The 25159-nt window shown below is 44.7% G+C and overlaps 2 protein-coding genes across 2 annotated transcripts; both read left to right on the forward strand.

Annotated features, from left to right (window-relative positions):
* The first annotated feature begins 980 nt into the window (after window positions 1-980).
* On the forward strand, window positions 981-11243 carry LOC134400631 (uncharacterized). The gene is made up of 5 exons (XM_063129076.1): window positions 981-1085; window positions 4027-4203; window positions 7346-7445; window positions 9912-10042; window positions 10368-11243. The coding sequence occupies exons 1-5, from the start codon at window positions 1029-1031 to the stop codon at window positions 10644-10646; spliced, it is 744 nt and encodes a 247-aa protein (XP_062985146.1). The 5' UTR covers window positions 981-1028; the 3' UTR covers window positions 10647-11243.
* A 3045-nt stretch (window positions 11244-14288) lies between these two features.
* Window positions 14289-21932, forward strand: LOC134400632 (uncharacterized). The gene is made up of 5 exons (XM_063129077.1): window positions 14289-14388; window positions 16839-17015; window positions 19441-19540; window positions 20338-20468; window positions 21480-21932. Exons 1-5 carry the CDS (start codon window positions 14332-14334, stop codon window positions 21756-21758), a joined length of 744 nt encoding a protein of 247 aa, XP_062985147.1. The 5' UTR covers window positions 14289-14331; the 3' UTR covers window positions 21759-21932.
* The last annotated feature ends 3227 nt before the right edge of the window (window positions 21933-25159 follow it).

The following is a 25159-nucleotide window of genomic DNA, read 5'->3' on the forward strand; positions in this document are numbered from 1 at the left end:
TTGAAAAGGGAATTTCAGCAGGTGTCATTTGGATATATGGAAAACCTGGTGAAATTTCCTCTTCATCACAACAGTTAAAGCTGCAGGTGCCCTGCCCTCTTTTAAATCTGGTCACTCCAGTATAGCTCCTGCACTTTAACTGTTGTGATGAAGAAGGAATTTCACCAGGTTCTCCATATATACAAATGACACCTGCTGAAAGTCCCTTTTCAGTACAACTGTTAAAGATACAGGAGCCCTGTCCTCCTTTTCATATGGTCACACTAGCTTTAAGCATACCAAATTTGAATTGAATTGGGTCACCTGTTGATTTTTTTAATGATTTTTTTTTTTTACATTTCCCCCCTTAAACTCACTTCCTGGTATGTAGGGAGACCCTATGAAAAGGAAGACAGGGCTCCTGTATCTTTAACAGTTGTATTGAAAAGGAAATTTGAGCAGGTGTCATTTGTATATGTGGGGAACCTGGGGAAATTCCTTCTTCATCACACCAGTTAAAGCTGCAGGTGCCCTGCCCTCTTTTAAATCTGGTACTCTAGCATAGCTCCTGCAGCTTTAACTGTGGTGATGAAGAGGGAATTTCACCAGGTGAGACATGCATACAAATGACACCTGCTGAAATTCCCTTTTCTGTGCAACTGTTAAAGATACAGGAGCCCTGTCCTCCTTTACCCTATGGTATGCAAAGGATTGCTGTTGCCAGGTAGCAAAAACAACAACAACCGCGAAACTTTAGCGCTAAGGGGATAATCCGAGGGAAGCAGGTACGTGGGATGAAGCTTCTAGTGCAACGAGCGCTTGCATGGGAGTGTGATCAGATCCACTGAACACGGGAGGGACGAGCTTCCAAACAGGCGTGGCTGGCCTCTCCCCCTTCCGAGGGCCTTCTATTGGCTGTAGCTTCTCCCTAATTGTCCAGTTAGCTTTTCTCCTTTGGGAAGTGTGGGCCGGTTGTGTAGGAACGCGGGGTGGAAGGCTGCCCGCTTGACCCTATCGATCCTTTCCAATAGGGCGAGGAGTGCAACAAGATGAAGCACCTTCTGCTCGCCAGCCTGCTGCAGCTCCGCAGCCGGGGCTCTGCTGCCGTAAGTAGAATCATAGAATAGCAGAGTTGGAAGGGGCGTAGGAGGCCATCGAGTCCAACCCCCTGCTCAATGCAGGAATCCACCCTAAAGCATCCCTGACAGATGGTTGTCCAGCTTCCTCTTGAAGGCCTCTAGTGTGGGAGAGCCCACCACCTCCCTAGGTAACTGATTCCATTGTCGTTCTGCTCTAACAGTCAGGAAGTTTTTCCTGATGTCCAGCTGGAATCTGGCTTCCTTTAACTTGAGCCCGTTATTCCACCACCACCACCACGGAGCAGCCATTACCACTGGCCTCAGTTAGTGAGCCTGGCTGTAGATGTCACGCCCCTGGGCAGCTGGCTTGCTTCGAAGGGGGGCAGAGTTGGGAACCCGGGAGCGGGGATCGCCTTTCTCCCAGGTGCACCCCGGATTGTCTCCAGCCTCCTCCTTGCCTGACTCGGCCTCTTCGATCAGCCGGAGCCCAGAGATGGCTCCTTAAGGAAACGCCACCTAAATCTCGTAAGAGCCCCCCTCCCTCACCCCCCAAATCATGAACAGTCCTCGCATTTTTTTAGGACAGGCGTGGGAAGATTTCAGGCTTGAGGGGTCGGCTTTGTGTTTTTGATGAGGATCCCGAAGTCCACCAGTTGGAGCCAGGTGCAATACAGTGGCTCAGATGGGTGGTCGTAGGCTGAAGATTTCAGGAACAGCTTGCCTCTGAACGTATGCTCAGCCCAGAACTCTGAGATTAGTACCAGAATAAAACTACTACTAATCACAACTCCTTTCATACGCACAAAACACTTGTGGTTCTTCCCCCCCCCCCGCTCCCCCCCAATTCTTTTCAGCAGTCCAATTTTGGGGGAGGGGCTTTTTAGTTGTTGCAGTCTTAAAATTGAGAGGCATATATATGTAAACAGTCAGATATATGTAAAATTGGCTGCCTGTAGACAGTGGACTCTCTCGAGGGCTGTAAAACCCCTGTTACGGAGAGGCAGTATAAAATTACAGGGTGGGGAGAGATCTAGGGCTCATCTACACCAAGCAGGATATTCCACTATGAAAGCGGTATATAAAAGGCAGGAGCCACACTACTGCTTTATAGCGGTATTGAAGTGCACTGACAACTGTTGGGGCCCATTGGCACATACCATATTCTGCTTTCATATCACTTTCATAGTGCTATATCCTGCTTGGCGTAGATGTGTCATGGGCCCCAATAGTTGTCAGTTCGCTTCAGTACCACTATAAAGCAGTAGTGTAGATCCTGCAAGGCACTTCAGTACCGCTATAAAGCAGTAGTGTGGCTCCTGCCTTTTATATAGCGCTTTCATACTGGATTATACTGCTTGGTGTAGTTGAGCCCCCAGTCTAAGGCAGGATATAAGCTAAGGTCTTTTCCTCTCAGCCGCAGAAGCTTAGCTTTGCAGCCACCCAAAATGCCATGCTGTACTATTGTACTAGTGTGCATCTGTTGTCTACATTTTAACGTATTTCTTATCCTCCCGACATACTTCATTGGGATGAGTGGCTCTGCATTTACTGATCTGAGTGAAATGTCTCATTCCTCTGTTTCTGATTGCACAAACCTCTGTTTCATTGCAAAATAATAACGGGCACCTTTATACAGGAAATACCTTGTTTCATCAGATTGCCTTTTCTCAGTCCATTTGCCCAGCCTGTATGTGACAAAACATGCCATGTAGACAAATGTAGAACCATTCAGCCCCTTTCCCCAATTTGGTGGATTCATATCAGAGTTCCTGTTTTGATTTTGTGCTTGACTCTGAGGCCTTAGCTAGACCTAAGGTTTGTCCTGGGGTCATCCTTGTTCATGTAAATGACACACAGGGGATCCCGGGAGCAGGCAGGGACGACTCCAGGACACTCCCGGGATAAACCTTAGGTCTAGCTAAGGCCTGAGTCTACCATTCTCAGTCTTAAAAGCAAGTAAACTCAACAGTTAAGCCAACAATGTTACTGCTTCCCCTGTGCACTTGCAAAGCTTCTAGAAAACATTGCATCTGCCGAAAGAAAAATAAGAGCTATTAAAAGCTGGAAGAACAGACAGATTATTCAGAAAGCAACAGGGATTTTACTGCCTACTATGTAAGCTTACTACTAGGGTAAGTTCTTCCCCAACCCCTTTTAAAGAGGGCCAACATATTCTGCAATTTTCTTGTTGTTATGATGCTAAACTGGCAAGGAGTTCTGGAGGTGTACAAAATTATGGTGTGGAGAATGTGGATAAGGAGAAATTTTTCTCCCTCTTTCAAAATACTAGAACCACAAGGGGTCATTCCATGAAGCTGATTGGTGAGAGATTCAAGATGGATAAAAAGAACTTCTTCACGTAGCACATAGTTTAACTATGGACATAGTGATGTCCACCAATTTGGATAGCTTTAAAAGGGGGGTAGATAAATGTCTGGAGGAGAAGGCTATCAATGGCTATTGATCTTCTTCTCTATGCTTCCTCCATCATCAGAGGTAGTAAGCCTATCTACACCACTTGCTGGGGAACATGGGCAGGAGGGTGCTGTTGCACTCATATCTTGATTGTGCATTTCCCATTGACAGCTGGTTGGTCACTAGATAGAGAACAGAATTCTGGACTAGATAGACCCTTGGTCTGATCCAGCATGGCTCTTGTTGATGTTCTTCTATCTCTGATAGCTTTGGGTCTTGGGTGTCCCAAGTGACGATCTTCTATGAGATCCACATTCTATGAGATCTCCTGCTCAAAGCGGGGAGGAAGATATAAAAATCTCACAGTGTTTGTTTGGATTCTGGCCCTGCAGCGGTGCTGAGCAACAGAGGGATCTAGGTGCTCTAGAATTGTGAGGAGCTAGTAAAGGGTTGCAGTTAACCGTTTTACAAGTAAAGTTTTGGACGTTGATGAACTACTGTACTATGTACAAATGCAAAGGATTTCTCTCTCTCTCTCCTTTCTGTGTTCTAGCTTCTGCCTCTCAGTGTGTCAGGCAGCTTTTGGGGAAGACCCCAAGTTGTAGCCTTGAACCATACATACAGCACAAAGGGAGGAAGCACCACGAAGACAATTGGGCGCTATCCTGTACCTGATAAAAAGGATTTGCCATCTGATATAGCTGAGCACATGGAGGAAGCAGAAGTAAAGGTGAGAGAGTGCCCTGTTGGGTGGTGTAGTGGCTAAGGTGTTGGACTGGGAGTCGGGAGATCTGGGTGACTTTGGGCCAGTCACATACTCTCAGCCTAACCTACCTCACAGGGTTGTTGTTGTTGTGAGGATAACATGGAGAGGAGGAGGATTATGTACACTGCCTTGGGTTCCTTGGAGGAAAAAAGGCAGGATATAAATGTAATTAATAATAATAATAATAATAATAATAATAATAATAATAATAATAATTTTTTTTAAAAAAAACTCACTTTAATGAGGCTTGCACTAGCTTTCTTTTTGGCTGGGGATGATGGGAGTTGTCAGCCAATATATATATGGAGGGCACCAAGATGGGAAAGGCCAATTTTAGACAAACATAAGAGGCAAAAATCTGATCAAACCTGCTTTTCTTTATTGGTATGCTAGATAATATGAGCTTTACATTAGAGATTGCTATGTAGCTACGACTGGAAATAGCAGTAGTAGTAAGGTAAACAAAATGGTCACCCTAGCTTTATAATTAATTAAGAAACCCTTGCACACAGGCCAGTGATTCACAGCAGGTCTTCAAGCTGTTTATGCCAGTTAGGTAGGGTGACTTATGAAAAGGAGGACAGGGCTCCAGTAACTTTAACAGTTGTATTGAAAAGGAAATTTCAGCAGGTGTCATTTGTTTATATGGGGAACCTGGTGAAATTTCCTCTTCATCACAACAGTTAAAGCTGCAGGTGCCCTGCCCTCCCGGTTGTGGAATGAGCTCCCCAGAGAGGTCCGCCTGGCGCCTACTCTGTACTCCTTTCGTCGCCAGCTGAAGACCTTTTTATTCACTCAGTATTTTAACACTTAATTTTAACTTAAATTTAAATTATACTGTTTTAACTCTGTATTTTAACCTTATATCAATTTTGCTGCGTGGTTTTATCCTGGTTGTGCTTTTTATATTGTATTTTGTATTTGTATTTTTAACTTGTTGGTTGTTTTATGATGGTTTTAATTTTTGTGAACCGCCCAGAGAGCTTCGGCTATTGGGCGGTATAAAAATGTAATAAATAAATAAATAAATAAATAAATTTTAAATCTGGTCACAGTATAGCTGCAGTATAGCTCCTGCAGCTTTAACTGTTGTGATGAAGAGGAAATATCACCAGCTTCTCCATATATACAAATGACACCTGCTGAAATTCCCTTTTCTATGCAACTGTTAAAGATACGGGAGCCCTGTCCTCCTTTTCATATGGTCACCCTAAGCTAGGTTATGTCATCCTGGACGATGATAAAGTTTCACTGTTGGGGCTTCTCACACACAGGAAAGACAATTAGTTTCCCAGGCTGGGATGCTTCAAACACCTTTGGGAAAGAGAAGCCCCAACCCTCTCCTGAATGTTTGTGTGTTGGCCTGTTAGCTCCTAAGGGAAGGGGGAAGAGGCATTGCCCGTCAGCTCATGAACTGGAGGGAGCAGGGAAGCTTATAAATTCTAATCTGCAGGCTTTGCACTTTGGTCTCAATCCATGTTACTGGCTTGGAGAACTTCTGGCAGGCCTGAACAGCTTCTTTTCTATTGTGGGGACACCCATAGACACCCAGTTGTGACAGCTTCATTGGCTGGAGGGAGGTGTGAACTTTCTTTGCATATATATATTCTGCATCCATTTTCTATTACTAAGCTGTCATCTTTTTGCACAAGTGGCCTTGTTATCCTATAAAGCCCTAAACAATTTGGGGCCAGCATACCACCTTCCCTTATATACACCCAGACGTCAGTTATGATAGTCAGAGGAGGTCCTGCTGGCCATTCCAAAACAAACAAAATGCCACTGTGAAGAACCTTGATGGCGGGACTTCTCTGTAGCGGCACCCACCTTCTGGAAAACCCTCCCTCGTGCAGTTTGGGAAAAGGAAAATGTAACATCCTTCAAATGCCTCCTGAAAACATACCTTTTCACACAGGCTTTCCCTGGACTGTAATTTATCTGATTTTATATTTCATTCCAAAACTTTTAATGTTTTAAATTTATTGTATACTGATGGTATTTTATGGTTTTAATTAGGGGTGTGCACGGACCCCCCGCTCCGCCCCGCAGGCCGATCCGAAAATTTCGGATTGGCCCACGCCACTCCGCCCATACTCCGCTCCTCTTCGCCGCGGAGCTCCGGCTCCGAATCGGAGCTCCGCAGTGGAGGGGAGTGGTGCCAGGTAAGGCCAGGAGAGGAGGGCGGGGGGGTTACCGGGCCCTGCTGCCGTTGCCGCCCGTGCGGCGACGGCGGCAGAGCCCGATAAGGGACCAAGGGGGAGGGGGCCTTACCTGCCTCCATCCACGGTCCGTCAGCTTCTTCAATTGAGCCCGCGGTTCAACCAGGAAGTCTGGGCCGCTCCGCCCATACTCCGCTCCTCTTCGCCGCGGAGCTCCGGCTCCGAATTGGAGCTCCACAGTGGAGGGGAGTGGCGCCAGGTAAGGCCGGGAGAGGAGGGCGGGGGGGTTACCGGGCCCTGCCGCCGCCCGTGTGGCAACGGCAGCAGAGCCCGATAAGGGACCAAGGGGGAGGGGGGCCTTACCTGCCTCCATCTGCGGTCCGTCAGCTTCTTCAATTGAGCCCGCGGTTCAACCAGGAAGTTTGGGCCGCAAGTGCGGCCTAGACTTCCTGGTTGAACCGCGAGCTCAATTGAAGAAGCTGACGGACCGCGGACGGAGGCAGGTAAGGGAGAGGAGGGGGGGTTACCGGGCCCTGCCGCTGTCGCCGCATGGGCGACAGCGGCAGGGCCCGGTAAACCCCACTTACCTTTCCGGCGGAGCTCCAGATTGAGGCAAAGGATCCGCCTTCACCTCGATCCTCTTCACCACGCTCTGCCGGCCCCCCAATCCTCTTCGCCTCCGCCTTAAGGGGAGGCGAAGCACCCTGCTCCGCTTCTAATTCGCCAGTCCAATTAGAAGTGGAGCACATCCCTAGTTTTAATTGTGCATTGCCCAGAAAGCTTCGGCTATTGGGCAGTATAAAAATGTAATAAATAAATGCTTTCATCTTGGTAATCAAAAGAATTCAAATTGATGGGGAGCTGACAGAACCTGAACCCCAAATCAATACACTATCAGTATTGCTGACTATTTTAAGATGTCTGACTAGGCTTTTCTCAATTCCTAGAGTGGGTTTTTGCCCAATGCGTTAAAGGCGATGTCTCATCGGCCGGCAGAATTTAGAGCCTTCTTTGCTTACCACGATCTTATCATGAATAAGGAAACAGGTAAAAACAGGAACTGTAGTTTAGAGTGACCATATGACCGGATTTGTCCGGATTTTTGATGACAAATCCGGGAGGGGGAGGGGATATTCGGATTTTTTTTCCAAAGAGCAGCTCTAATGGGAATTAACAAAAATGCTTATAACTCCGTCATTTTTTAAGATAAAGACATGAAACTTGGCACAATGGTAGCTCTTAGGAAGGGATTTAGTCACACCAAATTTGAAATAGATCCGTTCATCCATTGATTTTTTAGGAATTTTTTAAAAATTGAGGTTTTAAAATTATTTTTTAAATCATCATTTTTAAAGATAAAGAGATGAAGCTTTGCACCATGAAAGGATTTAGGTAGTGCTTTAGCCACACCAAATTTGAAACAGATCCGTTCATCCATTGATTTTTTAGGATTTTTTTAAAAATTGAGGTTTTAAAATTATTATTTTTAAACTGTCATTTTTAAAGATAAAGAACTGAAAGTTGGCACCATGAAAGCTTTTAGGTAAAGCTTCAGCCGTACCAAATTTGAAACAGATCTGGGGGCAGTAGCAAACCCTGTTAACAACAACAGCAGCTTGCAATGAGTGAAGATACAGTCAGAAAAGATATTTGAGGGAAGGGGAGAATGTATCACACAGAGTATAGCAAAAGCTTCAAAGTACAGCAAAACCTACAAAAGTAGGAGTGAATGAAGTTAATTTCAGATACATTGAATCTCTCACTTGTTCTTTATTTCAGTGATTTTAACATTAAGATGTTATGTAGAACAGATTTGTCTTAAATGTGTGCTGTAAAATCAGACATGTGACCAAGGCTATGTTCGGGTGGGCACGCCCCCTTGGTGCTGGACACGCGTAGTTGGACTATAATCTGATGAAAATATCTGTCTTCATACTACTGCCATAGACCAACAATGATACAGAATTCCACTGGTGTTGCCAATAAATGAATGAGCAACTTAAGTTCCTCTGCAAATCTTCCTTAGTTCTATCAGTAGAAATAATTGCCAGGCAATAGTAAATTTCATTAGGTTTAAAATCCTGTAAAATGCTGCAAAGCGAACAATTTAGCATTGCAAAATCCCTACTTTGCAATCTCTGGTTGCTGCTTTGTCACACTGAATGCAGTCCGCTAGTGTTTTTTAAACTGATCTTTGGTGCGCTTTCTGAGATCATAATGAAAATAAGAGGAGGCGTATTTGAAGTTTCCAGCACATCCCAAAGAAGCAAGGCACATCTGATGTAAAAGTTAGAATTGACATTGTAACAGCGCTTTTCTCTTGGGCAGCGCAAAGACAGATTCCCCGATCCCCAGTAGAGTGCATGGTTTACATGTTTTATGATTACCAGGTTCTGTCTCTAAAAAAAAACAACCCCCCCTCTACAGTATCTGGCTGATAGGATTAGCTCGTTGGCACAATGTAGAGATCATGGTTCTGGCCCTGATTAATTCGGATTCAGCTCTTCTTATCGGTACATAGTGATTGTTTGTGCATGTTGGTTACATGCCGGCCTATGATTTCTGTTGCTTGGATTATTATGTATCTAGTAGTAGCTGTAACTATAAAATGGGTATTTGCACAACATCCTTTTGGGGTGAGAAAGAGTTGCTTGCGGATTCAATCTCCTTCAAACTGCTAAAACAAGTGTTGAAACTTTCAGCTTGAGGTACGATTTCCATTTCAGAGAACCTCTTCGGGGTCATATTCTACTCATGGGCAGGGTCAAAGGGGCGGGGTCAAAGGCAAAGGGGTGGAGCAAGAACATCAGCATAGTTTATCTTAAAGCCAGTTATCAACCCTTAAGAGTGGCAGTTCAACCTTTTACAATGTGGCCAGTGTGGTGTAGTGGCTAGAGTGTCGGTCTGGGAGTCGGGAGATCCAGGTTCTAGGCCTCACTTGGCAATGGAAACCCACTGGGTGATTTTGGGCCAGTCACAGACTCTCAGCCCAACCCATCTCACAGGGTGGTTGTTGTGAGGATAAAGTGGAGAGGAGGAGGATTATGTATGCTGCCTTGGGTTCCTTGCAGGAAAAAAGGTGGGATATAAATGCAATAATAAATAAAAGGGGGAAACACTGCCCAAAAGCCATGAAACCATGAAACAGTGTTTGGGAAGGAAGGGGTGGAGGGAAAGCAGCTGCAGCCATCTGGGAAGCCCCAGACGTGTAGATTTTGGCCCCTGGGCCCAAGTTTTTGCATCCGTGCACTAAAATGTGGTCATGGTGGTAGATAACAGTATTCAATTATAAATATTTTCAGTTACTGCTTGCATGCATTAGCATAGAAAAACATCAACTGTGCATTCAAAACATCAGGGCTTAAGTGCTGCAGTAAAGTAACTGCAGGACAGATTCCTAGCACCCATGAAGACTGAGATAGGATATGAAAGCAAAAGCCTATACCCCTGTGAATCAATCCTGAGACTCCTCTAGAAATATGACCTACCCTTTGCATGTCTATTCTCCCACAGGAAACCTAAGCATGGCTGACAAAGAGCTCATTGCTTTGACTACCAGTACGGTTAACCACACTCCCTACTGCATAGCTGTACATAGTGCTTTTCATCGGATGTACTCCAAGAAGCCAACCCTGGCAGATCAGGTCCGTTCCCGTGTCTGTCTTGTTCATTTCAATTGTGTTTTTTTTGCAGCAAATAACTCCTTAAGAGCGCAATACCATGCATGTTTAAACAGAAAATGTCCTATAGCTCTGAGCATGCCACAGGCAGCATGGTTGGCTGGGGAATGCCAGGAATTGTAGGATATTTTTTCCATCAAAATATGCATAGGATTCAGCCCTTAAAGGCCTTTTGCAAAAGCTCAAAAGAATTCTTAATCTTCAGCTTTAAATTGCCCATAAATGAACCCAAGTATCATGTTTTCTAGGCTCCCAATTTGTAATTTATTGGAGATTTGCTTTTGTCTAGGTTATAGTGAACTGGAAAAAGGCTGACCTGAGTGATCGGGAACTGGCCATGCTTGAGTTTGCACTCGTGGTCTGTCGAGGGGAGAACATTACCGAAGAGCACTTTCAGAAGCTGGAGGAGCATGGATTTGATCGAGAAGATGCGTGGGACATAGGTGCCATTTCAGCCTTTTTCGCCATGGCGAATCGCATAGCTCTTCTGTTAGATATGCGCCCAAATCCAGAATACTACACCATGGGAAGAATATCAAGCGAAAAAGAAAAGGCCAAATCCTCCTAACAAAGCTTGCTGGCACGAAAATCTTTGCAAGATCATTGATCTCCCAACGCTGGGGCCAAGCTTGGCCAATTACAGACTTGGAGTCACAAGGTCCAAATGAGAAAGTATTGGAAGCAGTGAGAAGGGAAATGTATTTCACTCTCTACTGTATCTCAATTGAAATGAGGTACTCAGAAGACATAGCAAGATTATAATCAATGATATACTGTGATGTATTAATAACTGCAGGGGTAATGCTTGTTTCTATTGAATCTAGTTGGCCCAAAACATATCTGCTACAGCAACTCTTTTAATGACTAGTATTTGGAAAACAATTTTAATCAGATGCTGGAAAAGGTAGTCAGGATAATCCTCTGTCGCGTTTCCTCTACAAATACCAGAGAGATTGGCTGGTGCCTATTTTATTATCTTTTCTGCACCATACCTTTTTACTATCCGATGATTTTTAGGCACAGTTTTAATCCTGATGATGGTTTTATGCTGGTTTATAATGTTGTGCCTTTTATTTTATTCCTTGCATTTTCAATGTTTTTAAACCACCCTGGGATATCATTGAAGGGCGGTATGAAAATACTTAGAATAAATATGTAATCTCTGCTCTATTGGTCTCTTTGTAAATCTTCTCAGAAATATCTACCTGAACTCAACCCATAAGGATGTGAGCTCCAAAACATGAAGCCATTCAGTCTTGAACCCATAGTTTTCTACCCAAGCACCCATTTCACAGAAGTCAAACTGACGAGGCTCACAGACATGTAACTTGGGCAAGAAAATGAGTTCAAGGCAGGGGTGGGGACTGAGCTCTAAATGCTAAGTCAGATATTGATCTTCACAAAGGACCAAAAAATACCCATTTCACAGGAGGCAAAAAAGATGCCCAGAGAAATACACACACAAGCAAAACATACAGCCCAGAACACAAAACCAAAACAAACCAGCTAACACACCTGGCACATAGAATACAGGCCACACACAGAGAAACACACCGCTCTCCCCCTCACTCTCTAGCCCCACAAATGCTCCCTTCACCCCCTAATCCTCCAGGATGCATCCCTCCTGCCACATCTGGGCATGCTCCAAAGTGAAATGCTGGGCTGTAGCCACCTGCCAGTTTTATTTTCTATTTTGTTTGGAATCCAGAGAAATTCTTGGAAAGATGGTGCTAGAGACCAGCGTAATACTTTGCAGCATACCACACTCATCAGTTGTTTTTATTCTCAAAATTAAAAAATAAATGAATCAGGAGGGACAGGGAGCCTTATGGGTGCTAGGGGCACCCTAACCCTAGGGCCAGGAGCACCATGTTAGGGAGCCCAGAAGTAAGCAATTCTGAGGTAGATGCAGGGCCAGCATCAAGGATACGCATAGTTGGGCACCTGGCAAGTAGGCCTCATCTTGAGTATTACGTCCAGTTCTGAGCACCACACTTCAAGATGGATGCAGACAAGCTGGAGCGTGTTCAGAGGAGGGCAACCAGGATGATCAGGGGTCTGGAAACAAAGCCCTATGAGGAGAGACTGAAACAACTGGGCATGTTTAGCCTGGAGAAGAGAAGATTGAGGGGAGACATGACAGCACTCTTCAAATACTTGAAAGGTTGTCACACAGAGGAGGGCCAAGATCTGTTCTCAATCATCCCAAAGTGCAGGACACGGAATAATGGGCTCAAATTACAGGAAGCCAGATTCTGGCTGTCCATAAGGAAAAACTTCCTCACTGTCAGAGCAGTACGACAATGGAACCAGTTACCTAGAGAGGTTGTGGGCTCTCCCTCACTAGAGGCATTCAAGAGGCAGCTGGACAACAATCTGTCAGGGATGCTTTAGGGTGGATTCCTGCATTAAGCGTGGGGTTGGATTCGATGGCCCTATAGGCCCCTTCCAACTCTGATGATGATTCCAAGTAGCCACAGGTGTGCCCAGTGGCAAGAGCACTTGGAGTTGCTCCCCCTCCCCACCTGTCTCTGCCCCAGACAACAGAGGTGGTGAGAAGGAGGAACAGTCGATACCACTGCCCCGCCTCTCAGGCAAGCAAGTGGGAGCAATGATGAGAAAGAGGAGGAGAATGAGCATTAGCAACTGGTGAGACAGTAGACTCAGTGAGGAAGGGGGGGTGCACTGAAGGCGTCTTGCCCAAGAGTCCTCAAAAAAACCTGGAGCAGGTATCGCCTCTGACTTGTCTCTACGGGATATCCGTTCCATGCATTGAAGGAGCTGCTGCTGTGCCTACCCTCAGAGGACACAGGACCTTGCTCGAAGGACCTGTGACTGCTGGGAAGGCTGTATTACACACACCACACACCCTCCGAGCATTATCACAGTTGCCAAACCAGTGGTCCTCCGAGGCTGCCATCTGACCTGTGCCTGATTGGGCCACAATATTATTATTTATTACAATTATATACCAACCCATAGCTGAAGCAGTTTACAAAGATGAAAGATTATATTGCGATGAGCGCTTGCACTAGGGTGACGATATGAAAAGGAGGGCAGGGCTCCTGTATCTTTAACAATTATATAGAGAAGAGAATTTCAGCAGATGCCATTTCTATGCAAGCAGCCCTCTTCATCACAACAGTTGAAGCTGCAGGAGTTATACTAGAGTGATCAGATACAAAAGAGGGCAAGGCTCCTGCATAGGGTTGCCATACATCCTGGAAAACCGGGAATGTCACGGTTTCTAAGCATTTCCAAAATGTCCCAGCCAGTCAGTCAAGAATCTCGGATTCTTGTTCCAACCAGCCGGAGAAATTCTAACCTCCGAAATGGTGCCTTGAGCCTGCTCAGTGGAATGCAAGACTCCAATATTGAAGTCTCCTCTAGCTTTTGAGAACTAGTGGAGAAATGTAATTTAGTGTCATTTTTTTCTGTTTGTTTGCTTAAACTGTTCTTTGCCTATTATTTATTTGCAGGTGCTTTAGGCTGCAATCCTATGCATACTTACCTGGGAATAAGCCCTATTTAACTTAATAGGATTTGTTTCTGAGTAGACACACATAGGATTGCAGTGTTAGATAACTAAAGCTTAGATAGCTTTCTTTCTTTCCCTAGACCTTTACATATTGCTCATTATTTTTTTTAAAAAACCCAAATCCTAGCCCCGCCCAAATTGTCCCGGTTTTGTGGATTCAGAATATGGCAACCCTACTCCTGCAGCTTTAACTGTTGAGATGAAGAGGAAATTTCACCAGGTGCTGCATGTATAACAATGACCCTTGCTGAAATTCCCTTTTCTATGCAACTGTTAAAGATCCAGGAGCCTTGTCCTCCTTTCCATCTGGTCACCCTAGCTTGCACCGGAGAAAGAGCAGGGAGGTGGTGGGCTCTCCCGCACTAGAGACCTTCAAGAGGCAGCTGGACAACCATCTGCCAGGTATGCTTTAAGGTAGAATCCTGCATTGAGCAGGGGGTTGGACTCGATGGCTTTATAGGCCCCTTCCAACTCTGCTATTCTATGATTCTATTCAGAACCCGGAGACGCGCTTCCGAGCAGTTGCTCCCCCATTCCTACATCTTTCCATTGGCTGCTGGTTCTCCCTTCTGCCGTCCAATTAGCTTCCCTCCTTCGGGAAGTGGGGCCAGGCTGTTGGTAGGGCGACCTTGCCGAGCATGCGCGCTTCTCCTCGCCTCCAAGATCCCCGGGTCCGAGGCGCCCCGCCCGTGCGCTCTTTCCAGAGAACGGCACCATGAAGCGCATTCTGCTCGCCAGCCTGCTGCAGCTCCGCCGCCGGGGCTCCGCTGCCGTAAGTACCACCACCACCACCACGACCACGAGTAGCCATTTCCACTGGCCCCGGTTAGTGAGCCTGGCTGCTGATGCCGCGCCCCCGGGCAGCTGCCACGCGTCGAAGGGGGGCAGAGTTGGCAACCCGGGAGCGGGCATCGCCTTGCTCCTGGGCGCACCCCGGATTGACTCCAGCCTCCTCCTTGCCTAACTCGGCTTGTTCAATTGCGCCAGACACATGGCTCCTTAAGGAAACGCAGCCTGAATCTCAGGCGACTCGCGTGCCCTCCCCATCACCCTAAAACAGTCTTCCTCCAACCTGGGGCCCTCCAGATGTAGAGAAGGTACAGATTAAGGCCAGCTGATGCCCTAAACGCAGCCCAATAATGACGCCCCCTTGGCCCTTCCCTTGCTTAGCCAGCAAGACATTAAGAGTCCCATAAGTGCTGAAGGGGAAATAAGACATTAAAAACTCAGTTTTCTTCAAGGCCATCCCCTACACCAGAACACACAACTCTATTAAATATAAACTGTTTTTTATTATATTTATTTAACACTAAATAGCAGCAAGCAGTAGGAGCCAATTACTTACTTATTACTAGGGCAACAGAAAAAAAATACAAATTGTCATCACTGTTTTATGCATTTTTTTAATACAACTAAGGGGGAAAATGTAAATGCAAAAATGTATTGAAAACGGTTTTTAATCTGGAATTGTGTAAAATTAGATGGCTACAGCTGTGCTACCGGTACTCTGTGGTGTTCCCCTCCCCTTGTTGCCCTAAGCATGTTCTTATATTGCTTAAAGGGTAACCCAGGGCTGAATGGACTACAACACTCATAATTCTCAGCCAGCATGGAGAAGGCTGCCATACAAGATCCTCGAATTTGATTTCTGGCAGTAAAAGCAATGGCCTAAAAGCAGTGGTGTTGTCTGCTTTGTGGCGGGCTCTCCTGAGGGCTGCAAGACAATGGGAGGCTGTGTAAAGTTGTGTGTGTGTGTGAGAGAGAGATTTTGCAGTGCACAGAACCAAGGCCTGTTCCTCTCTGCCACAGAGGCTTAGCTTTGCATCTATACAGACTGCCGACTATGGAAGATTTGCAGAGGCTGGGAATATATGGCAGTTCCTGGCATCCGGTCTTCCAGCCCTACTCTTGCCTCTTCACCTGGCTGACTGACTGATTTTAGGATAGAATCTGAAATGCCTTGTATTAGCCCTCTTATAATGCCAGTTCTCCTAGTTCACACACACACACACACACACACACACACACACACGGAGCAACACTCAGCAGCATAAACCAGGGAAGGCAACCTGTTTCCCTCCAGATATTTTTAGACTATAATTCTCATGATCCCTTACCACTGATTGTGCTGGTTGAGGTTGATGGGAATTGTAGTCTAAAACATCTGGAGGCTACAGATGGTATAGGCTGCTTCCAAGCAAATGCACGTTTAAAGCTTCTATAGGCTGGCCCAATGAAGGGGTGACTGTGGTAGATTGGGGTGCTCAGAAGATGGAGTCTGTTTAGAAGCGGATCTCAGTTCCAAAGTTTTCGGAAAGAATTGGCCTGAAGTTATGCTGAGCCATGGATGATCAGGGCATGAGCCTGGATTGATACAGTACAAAGCTGAAAGAAGCCCCCAAATAGGAGCCAGGTTAGGAGGCCTTTGAAGAAGCGGAAAGGTCTCTGGAAACCCAAGGTCATTTAAACCCCCAAATGCTGAAAAAGACACACATCAATCCTGAGAACCAGGCAAGGAGTTCTACATGTCCCTGTCAGCTTTGGTTATGACTTCCCAAATAATCCTCTGTACCATCTGGCAAGCCATCTTTTCTTTTGAAACTCTGCTCAATTTCAGCGCCGGTGGGAGGTACTTCTGTTCAAAGGTGGATAAAAAATATCTCTGTACTTGCATCATCTGCTTGGATATTGGCCCTGCAGTGATTCTAAAGAGCAGACCAATAGAATTCTCAGAGATGTAGGTGCTCTAGAATTGCCAGGTTTTCAGGCCATAAGTGGTGCAGTTAACCATTTTGCAAATAGGTTTTGGACATTTTTGCACACCATATTACAGAGGTGTTGAACTTTGGGCCTATGGCCAAATCCACCCAGCCTGGCCCCCCAACCTGTCCCTCCATGGTTCCCCAGTTGACCACACCCCCTTTTCCCTGATAAACGACAGTTTGATGGTTTTCCAGCTTTTGCTTAGATTTCCCCCCTTTCTAAAAGGTTGAAAAGCCTTTCCTAAGGGCTTAGTTACTGGCAGTAAGGTCTTTAAGCTAAAATATGCTGGTGTTTGGGCCCTGCCCCTTTTACCTTTAGCCGCACCCCTTTTGCCTTCAGCCCCGCCCACCACAGGTATGCGCTCCCTGAGAGCTTCTCAAAAATCAAATCCGGCCCTTGAATTCCATGCCCCTGCCATATTTGGACAAATAGACATTTTTCTTTCCTTCTGTCTTCTAGCTTCTGCCTCGCAGTGTGTTGGGGAGTTTTGGGGGAAGACCCCAAACTGTAACCTTGAACCATGCATACAGCACAGAGGGAGGAAACACCACTAAGCCAATCGGACGCTATCCAATACCCAATAAGAATGATTTGCCATATGATATAGTTGAGCTCATGGATGAAGTAGAAGTAAAGGTAAGACTGTCCTGTTGGGAAAACCTTGTCGCTTTAAAGATACTTGCATTGCCTGTTTTTTTCAGCTTTCCCAAACTTGGAGCATGGCTGGGGATAATGGGATTAGTAGTCCAACACATCTGGGGGTTTCCAGCTTGGTTTTTAGCAAGGTATATGGACAGAAAAAATCCTGATCAAAACTAACTTTATTTTCAATGCTAGGCAATATGCGCTTCTCATCAGAAGTTACTGGGCTTAGTGATGTAGCTTTGACTAGTACTAATTGCAGCAGTAGGGTCAGCGAAAGGCAGTGAGCCCAGTACTCACAAGAAAGGCAAGGTGAGAAGGGCAACTGTGTGCTTTGTTATTTTCCTAATCTTCCAGGAGCAGTTGCTATCAGTCCTAGGTGAGTGGCAAAGTAACATGTCTGTGTTTACTGCTACCTGACTCATTCAGGGAAACTCAAATCTATATTGTGGGACAACAAAGCCATCCCGCCCAATATGGCACTTAAGAAATGTACAGTGGCCTATCAGGGACTCAATATATTTATATTTATTTATTACATTTCTTACCTGCTCAATAACTCATGTTCTCTGGGCTGGTTTCAACTAAAAGAATAAATAGAGCACAATGCAAAACAACAAACAGTACAAGAATCAATAAAGCCCCACAAAAATCTAGAACTACGTCTCTAAATTGCCTGGGAGTAAAGAAAGGTCTTTGCCTGGCACTGAAAAGGTAACAATGTAGGCGGACCTCTTTGGGGAGTTCATAAGTGGGGTGCCACCACTGAGAAGGTCTTGTCTCCTTCAGCCGCCTGTCTAGTTTCTTTCGGCAGGGTCACCTGGAAGAGGGCCTTCAAAGATGATCTAAGGGTCCAAGCAGGTACACGTGAAAAGAGACATTCCTTTAGATAGTCTGGTCCCAAACCATTTAGGTTTTTAAAGGTCTACATTTTTAATTTGGTTTGGAAGCAGACTGGAAGCCAGTGCACCTGACGAAGCACTGGCATCTCAGGATCATATCGGCCAGTCCCACTTAGTAACCTAGCAGCTCTGTTTTGAACTAACTGAAGTTTCTGAAACATCTTCAAAGGTAGTCCCACGTACAACATACAAAATACAGAAAATGATGATGATTTAATAGAACAACATATAAAATCGTACAAGAACAAAAAATCAATAGTCCAGTGTGTTGCATACACACATAGTAATAATCCTAGTTTCCCAACGGGCTTTTCTTAATACACTTGCAATGCAGTAGCTATTGTAAAGTCCATTGGGTAAGTATCATTGGACTGTTGATTTCTTGTTCTTGTACAATATTATATGTTGTACTATTAAATAATAATGATGATGATGATATTTTTCTACACTTTGTATGTTAGACTAGTCACTTTATTAAAGCTTTTTTTTTATTGCAGTAGTATTTTTTATCTCTATTTACCTCTAAGCTCCCTTAAACCTACTTTTCTTTTTTGTTGAGTTTGGTTTAGGATAGGACCTTCATTGATCATAGTTATTGTCTTTGAGCCCCATGTACAACGTATTGCAGTAATCCAACCAATGCAAGGATAACTGTTGCCAGACTGTCTCTGTCCCAATAGGGTCAGAAATATCATGGCGATCCTCCTCCTTTTCTTGCTACTTGCCTGGAACTGAACAAACAATACTTCTCTGACAGTCCATATGGTGGTTTGTATTTGGCTTAGTGGGCCACAAGCCTGTTATTTTGGAACAAAGAATATGTGTTAGTCCTTATTATACCGAGAGCCTCGTGTGGCGCAGAGCGGTAAAGCAGCAGTTTCTGCAGCTGAAACTCTCCCCACGGCCTGAGTTCAATCCCAGCGGAAGCTGATTTCAGGCAGCTGGCTCAGGTCGACTCAACCTTCCATCCTCCCGAGGTCAGTAAAATGAGTACCCAGTTAGCTGGGGGAAAGGTAATAACGGTCGGGGAAGGCAACGGCAAACCACCCCGCTATAAGGCCTGCCAAGAAAACATCAGCAAAAGCTGGTGTCCCTCCAAGAGTCAGTAATGACTCAGTGCTTGCACGAGAGGTTCCTTTCCTTTCCTTACTTATTATACCAGGTCAGCCTATTGATCCTTCTAGCCCAGTATTATCTACGCTCCAGGGTCTCTCTGGTAGAGAGACTTTCCCATCTCCTGCTACCTGTTCCTTTAAACATGGGAGGCAAAAGTTTGGGAAACTGGGATATTTTGCATGCAAGGCATATGCTGCACTACTGAGCTATGGTCCTTTCTCATTGCTACCATGATTCAGAAGCAGAGACTTGACATGGCTCTGTAGTATCCTAGTGCTTAGGCCCGTAGCTAATTGTGTCCTATGGGTATATCTGAGGCTGGAAACAATATCAGCATTCCGTAGAACCTTGCCTTAGTGGTGATTTTAAGATGCCTGACCAGTTTTTCCCTCAATCCCCAGAGTGGGTTTTTGCCCAATGTGTTTAAGGTGATGTCTCATCGGCCAGCAGAATTTAGAGCCTTCTTTGCTTATTACAATGCCATCATGAACAAGGAGACAGGTAAGAACAGGAACGGATGTTGGACTATAGTCTGATGGAAATGTCTGTGTTGATATGACTGTTGTAAATTACTGGTGATAAATGGAATTCCATTGGTGTTGCCAATTGCTGGATGAGCAGGGTAAGTGCTTCTGCAACCTTATTAACAGAAATAGCTACCAGAAAGCAGTAACTTCCGTTGGCTTTAAAATCCTGCAAGATGCTGCACTAGTCCTCTAATGCAAAATAATTTACCATCCCAGAATCTACAGCTCGCAACAAGCCCTTTGGATTGTTTTGTCACACCGGATGTGGTATGCCTATGGCTCTTAAATGGATCTTTGCAGAGCAACAATGATTACTAGTGTGAATAATCCCAGGGCTGGGCAGAGGGGTGGGGGGCAGTGTGGCCAGTTGGCATGGGCCTACGATTTTGAGGGGGGCTACTCCAAGTCCCCCTGGGCAAAGTTGCTTGATTTTTCTGTTGTTGATGATGAATTTGCCCACAGAAAAGCACGTAAAGCATTTGTGAATGTGAAGAAGTGATGTCTTATATGCATTAACAAAGGACATCAATCTCATTATGTCCATGCCTGTTTTCCAATTGGCTTCAAACCACTAAAACGTAGTGATTTTGATAGATAACAGTATTTGAATATAAAAAGGTTTAACTTTTCCCATGGCTTATTTACATTTTAAAAAATTAGGAACTGAGTAACACTTTAAAGCAATTACAGGGCAAATTCAGATACAGATTGTGAAAGCATAAGCCCATGATCACGTGAACGAATCCCTTATGCATATCTATTTTCCCACAGGAAACCTAAGTAAGGCTGACAAAGAGCTTATTATTGTGGCTACCAGTGTTGTTAACAACTGTCCCTACTGCGTAATTGCGCACAGTGCTTTACATAGGATATACTCCAAGAAACCAATGCTAGCGGATCAGGTCAGTCACCATGTCTGTCTTTGTTGCATTTTTCTGTGTGCTTGACTTCGTGCAGCAAATAACCCTTTAAGATTTCCTTCCTGCACTGGCTTCCTTTCCATTGGTCTAGTAGTCCATCCGAATGCGTGGGATCTACCTGTGCGAAATGGCTTGCAAACCAAGAAGGAAATGAATGAAAGCAAACTTGTTCTGAATTTGAAGGCCAATCTTCTAAGACGTAAATTACCCATGTGAAACCTGCAAAGCAATTATATTTTAAAGACTTTTAAAACTATTATTTTTAACTGGGAGGTATGCTGCAAAGCTATGGGCTGCCCTCCAGTACCATCTTTATTTGGATTCAAGAGATTGGTTTTGTGTTTTGGAGCTGGAACCCACCTCTGTCTTGTAACTAGGTTCTTGGGCAAGTTACATTTCTTTTAGTCTCACTAGTTTGCCTTCTGGGAAATTAGTGTTTTGAAACGGGCCATGCCCACAATGGCAGCCATTTTATGAATGGGCAAGCACTGTGGCAGCCATTTTGTGAGTGCATCCACAACACACTCTCAAAATTTCTAATGTGTCCACTGACCCAAAAAGCTTGGGGACCTCTATTACTGAATGAGTGCATTTAAAGGTCTTTTGCAGCAGTGGAAAAGAGCTGTTGCCCAAAATGTACCCAAAGCTTTGAATAGTATAGAAGATGGCATTTTAGCAGGTGCAGCTCACCATACCATCATATTCCAAACTTGAGAAATTGCACTTGGTGAAATTCCCACTTCTGTGCAAGTATCAAAGATACGGGAACCCTTTACTCTTTTTTATCTGGTCGCCCTGTTTAGAATATGTCAGCAATGTATTTTGATTCATGTTTAAGGCCACTCTCTAATTCTTGTTTTAAGACTTTGCTTTCTTTGAAGTTGTGTGGGTATATTTGATCTAATAGACCCCATATTTGGCCTTAAGTAAACCTAAGTGTCATGTTTTCTGGGCCTAAGGTTTGTAATTTTCTGTAACTTTGCTTTTGTCCAGGTCATGGTGAATTGGAAAATGGCTGACCTGAGTGATCGGGAACTGGCCATGCTGGAGTTTGCACGTGCAGTCTGTCGATCAGAGAACATCACCGAAGAGCATTTTCAGAAACTAGAGGCACACGGGTTTGACCGAGAAGATGCCTGGGACATAGGCACCATTTCGGCCTTTTTTGCCATGTCGAATCGCATAGCTCACTTCACAGATATGCATCCAAACTCGGAATTCTACACCATGGGAAGAATACCAAGAGAAAAAGACAAGGCCAAATCTTGCTAACGAAGCTTGCTGGCACCCAAATCTTTGCAAGGACATTGATCTCCCAATGCTGAGACCAAGCTTGATCGATTACAGACTTAAGAGTCACAAAGTCAAAATGGGCAAGTATTGGACGCAGTGAGAAGGGAAATGTATTTCACTTTCTATTGAAATTAAAGACACGGCAAGATCAAACACTTGCTGCTCAGCTTCTTTTGATTGTAATCAATGATATACTGTGATTTATTAATAACTGTGGGGTATTACTTGTTTCTACTGATTCTAAATTTACAACTAATTTTTAATCAGACACTGGATAAGAGTCAGGAAGGTCTTCTGTCTCATTTCTTCTGCAAGTACCGGATGGGATGCCAGGCACCTTGTTTATTGACTTTTCGGCACCAGACAAATATCTTTTATTATTTTCTGGAGAGTTTTAGATGATGCAGTTTTAATCATACTGTCTGTTTTTATGCTGCTTTTATAATTTTGCGGCTTTTCGCTTTTTATTTTTTGTATTTACATTTTAACATTTTGTTTTGAAATCATGCTGGGATAGAAGGGTGGTATGAAAATACTTTCAATAAATAAGTATGGAATCTGTGCTCTGTTAGTTTCCTTGTAAATCTTCTCATGGGTTTTGCCATCTGCATGATCTCAAACCACAACTTTAGGAGCTTGGCATCCCAGAATTCTGCCAAATAACCTTGAAGTCTAAATATTTCCTTAACTCTTGTAAGGGAAGGTCAAAAGGAATAGTCTTTTTAATGAAGGTACATGCTCATTTCATATGTTGATTGACATTCATATAAGCTGTAAATATATAAAAATACTTTCTCCCCGGAAAGAATGTACTTTCAACTTTTATTCCTACATTTGCCTTTACTCTATTATCTTTGAAAGTTCAATTTATTATTTATTTATTTACAATATTTATATACCACTCCCCATTCAAAATTTCGGAGCGGTGTACAAGATAAAATACGATAAAAACAGAATAAAAACACATTAAAGTAGATTTTTAAAAGAAGCAAAATGAAAAGGGAACCATGGCTGGTCATTAAGGAAAGGCTTCCTGGAACAATGACGTTTTCAGGAGACACTGAAAGGAATACAAAGTTGGCACCTGCCTGACCTCCAGAGGCAGGGAATTCCAATTAAAGGAGCAATCCTATGGCCCCTAGACAGAGTCTGGGGCCCATAGGCTATGTCAGATTCCTGTCTCCAACCTTGGAGACAGGAATCCGAGCTCCCCTCTCTGCCAGCATGGAGAGAACCATGTTGGCTCCCTTTGCAACCTTGTAAGGAGGAAAAGGGGGCATGCCGGTAGGTGTGGAGGCCGGCTGACAATGTATCCTCAGGCCTTCCCAGCCTCCTTCCCTGCTGCTCCGACATTCCCCAACTAGACAGGTAAAAAGCCCATCTAGCCAAATTACAGAGTGGGAGGAGCGTGAAGGCTCCTCCCACTCTGCATTGGATGGCTGTAAGTCCCTGTGTTTGGAGACTTACAGCTATCCTAATAGGATTGTGCCCTACAGTGAGCCCGTTCACCACAGCGAATATAAGGCTTTCTGCTTTATTCACCATGGTTAAAGCCGTGGTTTAAGGTGTCTTCTGAACAGGGCCATTTACTACATGGGACTGTGGTATCTGTTCAGGGTACACATATAAGGGAGACTTCAGAGGTACCTCCAAGCAGATATTTTGTCCAAAATGCATTCCATTCATTCAGTCTCAAATCTTGTTGTATTTTTCATCAAACCTTATTAAAATAAATCTCATTTAATCATGTTCCCTGCACAGATGAGAGGCTCTTTAGTCAAAATTCTTAATATGCTATCCCTATTAATTTTAAAAGGATCCATGGCTGAATGTGATCTATGTTTCCTTGAGTAAGTTGATATTCAACCCCGGTGTGAAAGTAATCAAGCTTTCCACTGCTGCAGGCTTCATGAAATACTTCTGTGGTCACATTCCATTCTACAGACTGGTAAATAAATAAAGTCGGAATCGGATACAAGGCATAACTAATAGTCTCCTTAGCAAATTTGCTGAAGCTTTTTTGAAAATAGTTTCATTTTCTTTATTCTTCCAGTAATTACTCCATGTACTAACTTCTCAGCAACCCAGTGGCAATTTGTAGTGATCCGATCAGTGTTGAAATGAAATTGCGCAAACTTCAAATGTGGGTGGGTGGGTGTAGATGAGAACATGGGGGTGGAGTTCGAATCGGGCAGAGTGGTTGAGGGTCTCTCCCAGCAGTATAGTCCTGAACCCAAAGTGGCAGAGGTCTGGGCATATCCCTCGCTCTGCTGGAACAGCAAGGAAGAAAATACAAGCCATTGGCTAACTGAGCCTTGATATCTGGGTGGGTGAAGAGGCTGTACACGTCCTCTCAGCCCACCAAAAGCCCCTGATAAGTTTGGGGCCAAAGGAGCTTGCAAAGAGCACCTTCAATGCAGGGGACTTCAAAGACCTCTTTAGACATTGTCTCAGCTTTTCCAAGCTCCCCTCATGTGCTAGCTGGGGAACTCGGGGGAGAAGTTCCTTGCTTGTTCTCAGTTCTGGGAGGAGCTACTTGAAGTATTTGCATTGGCAGGGCCGGTGCCTTACTATTTTGCGCCCTAGGCAAGGTGAGCTACTTTCACTCACACCCCACCCACCCACAAAAGTGCCAACTTTGATTTTTAAGAACATATGTTTCCTGGAAAAAATAAGCACAGAACTTGAAACTGCTAAATTTATTTTAAAGCACAAGAAATACGTCATGCCAATAATAGCAAACAAATTGGAAAGGAACGTCTATGGGTCTAAAATGCATTATTTAATAGGAATATCACCTCCAAATCATCCCCCCCAACTCACACACATGCGCGCACATACGTTCAGCATCACTCGCTCCAAACACACGCATGAACACATGCATTCACTCAAAGACCCCATGCACCCCATACATTCTCTCTCTCTCTCTCTCTTCTGGGCGCGTTCCGGAAGTCCGAACGTGAAGCCACCCCACCCCAGCGTCCCTGGCTTCGCTTCGGCTGTGCAGGCGCGGGGCGCCATCTTGCCCGCCCAGGCCCAGCTGAATCCTCCGGCCGGGCCAGCTCACAGCCAACACGCGTGAGTGCTGCGCTGTGCCCGGCGCCCCTCTTAGCTTGGTGCTGTAGGCGGCTGCCTGAGCGGCCGCTATGGTAGCACCGGCCCTGTGCATTGGTACCTTTGCCTTGTGAAGGAAACTTGCTTTTTAAAACATAGGCATGTGAAACGGTACCTCTGACCATCTGCAGACATTTTTTTTTTAAAAAAATACACCTCTAAAGGGGGAAAAGAACAAAGATTGAATGCCCACCCCCTCCTCCTCCTCCCCATCACATCACCTTCGTGTTGCAAACTGGCCAGATCATCATTAAACTCTGCCTGGG

The sequence above is a fragment of the Elgaria multicarinata genome, chromosome 6 (assembly GCF_023053635.1).
Source record: "Elgaria multicarinata webbii isolate HBS135686 ecotype San Diego chromosome 6, rElgMul1.1.pri, whole genome shotgun sequence".
Taxonomy (NCBI): Eukaryota; Metazoa; Chordata; class Lepidosauria; order Squamata; family Anguidae; genus Elgaria; species Elgaria multicarinata.

Coding starts and splice junctions, on each gene's coding strand:
- LOC134400631 (XM_063129076.1), top strand. CDS start 1,029: ATGAAGCACCTTCTGCTCGCCAGCCTGCTGCAGCTCCGCAGCCGGGGC. Junction 1,086..4,026: donor GCAGCCGGGGCTCTGCTGCC/GTAAGTAGAATC, acceptor TCTGTGTTCTAG/CTTCTGCCTCTCAGTGTGTC. Junction 10,043..10,367: donor AGCCAACCCTGGCAGATCAG/GTCCGTTCCCGT, acceptor GCTTTTGTCTAG/GTTATAGTGAACTGGAAAAA.
- LOC134400632 (XM_063129077.1), top strand. CDS start 14,332: ATGAAGCGCATTCTGCTCGCCAGCCTGCTGCAGCTCCGCCGCCGGGGC. Junction 17,016..19,440: donor TGGATGAAGTAGAAGTAAAG/GTAAGACTGTCC, acceptor CTCAATCCCCAG/AGTGGGTTTTTGCCCAATGT. Junction 19,541..20,337: donor CATCATGAACAAGGAGACAG/GTAAGAACAGGA, acceptor ATTTTCCCACAG/GAAACCTAAGTAAGGCTGAC.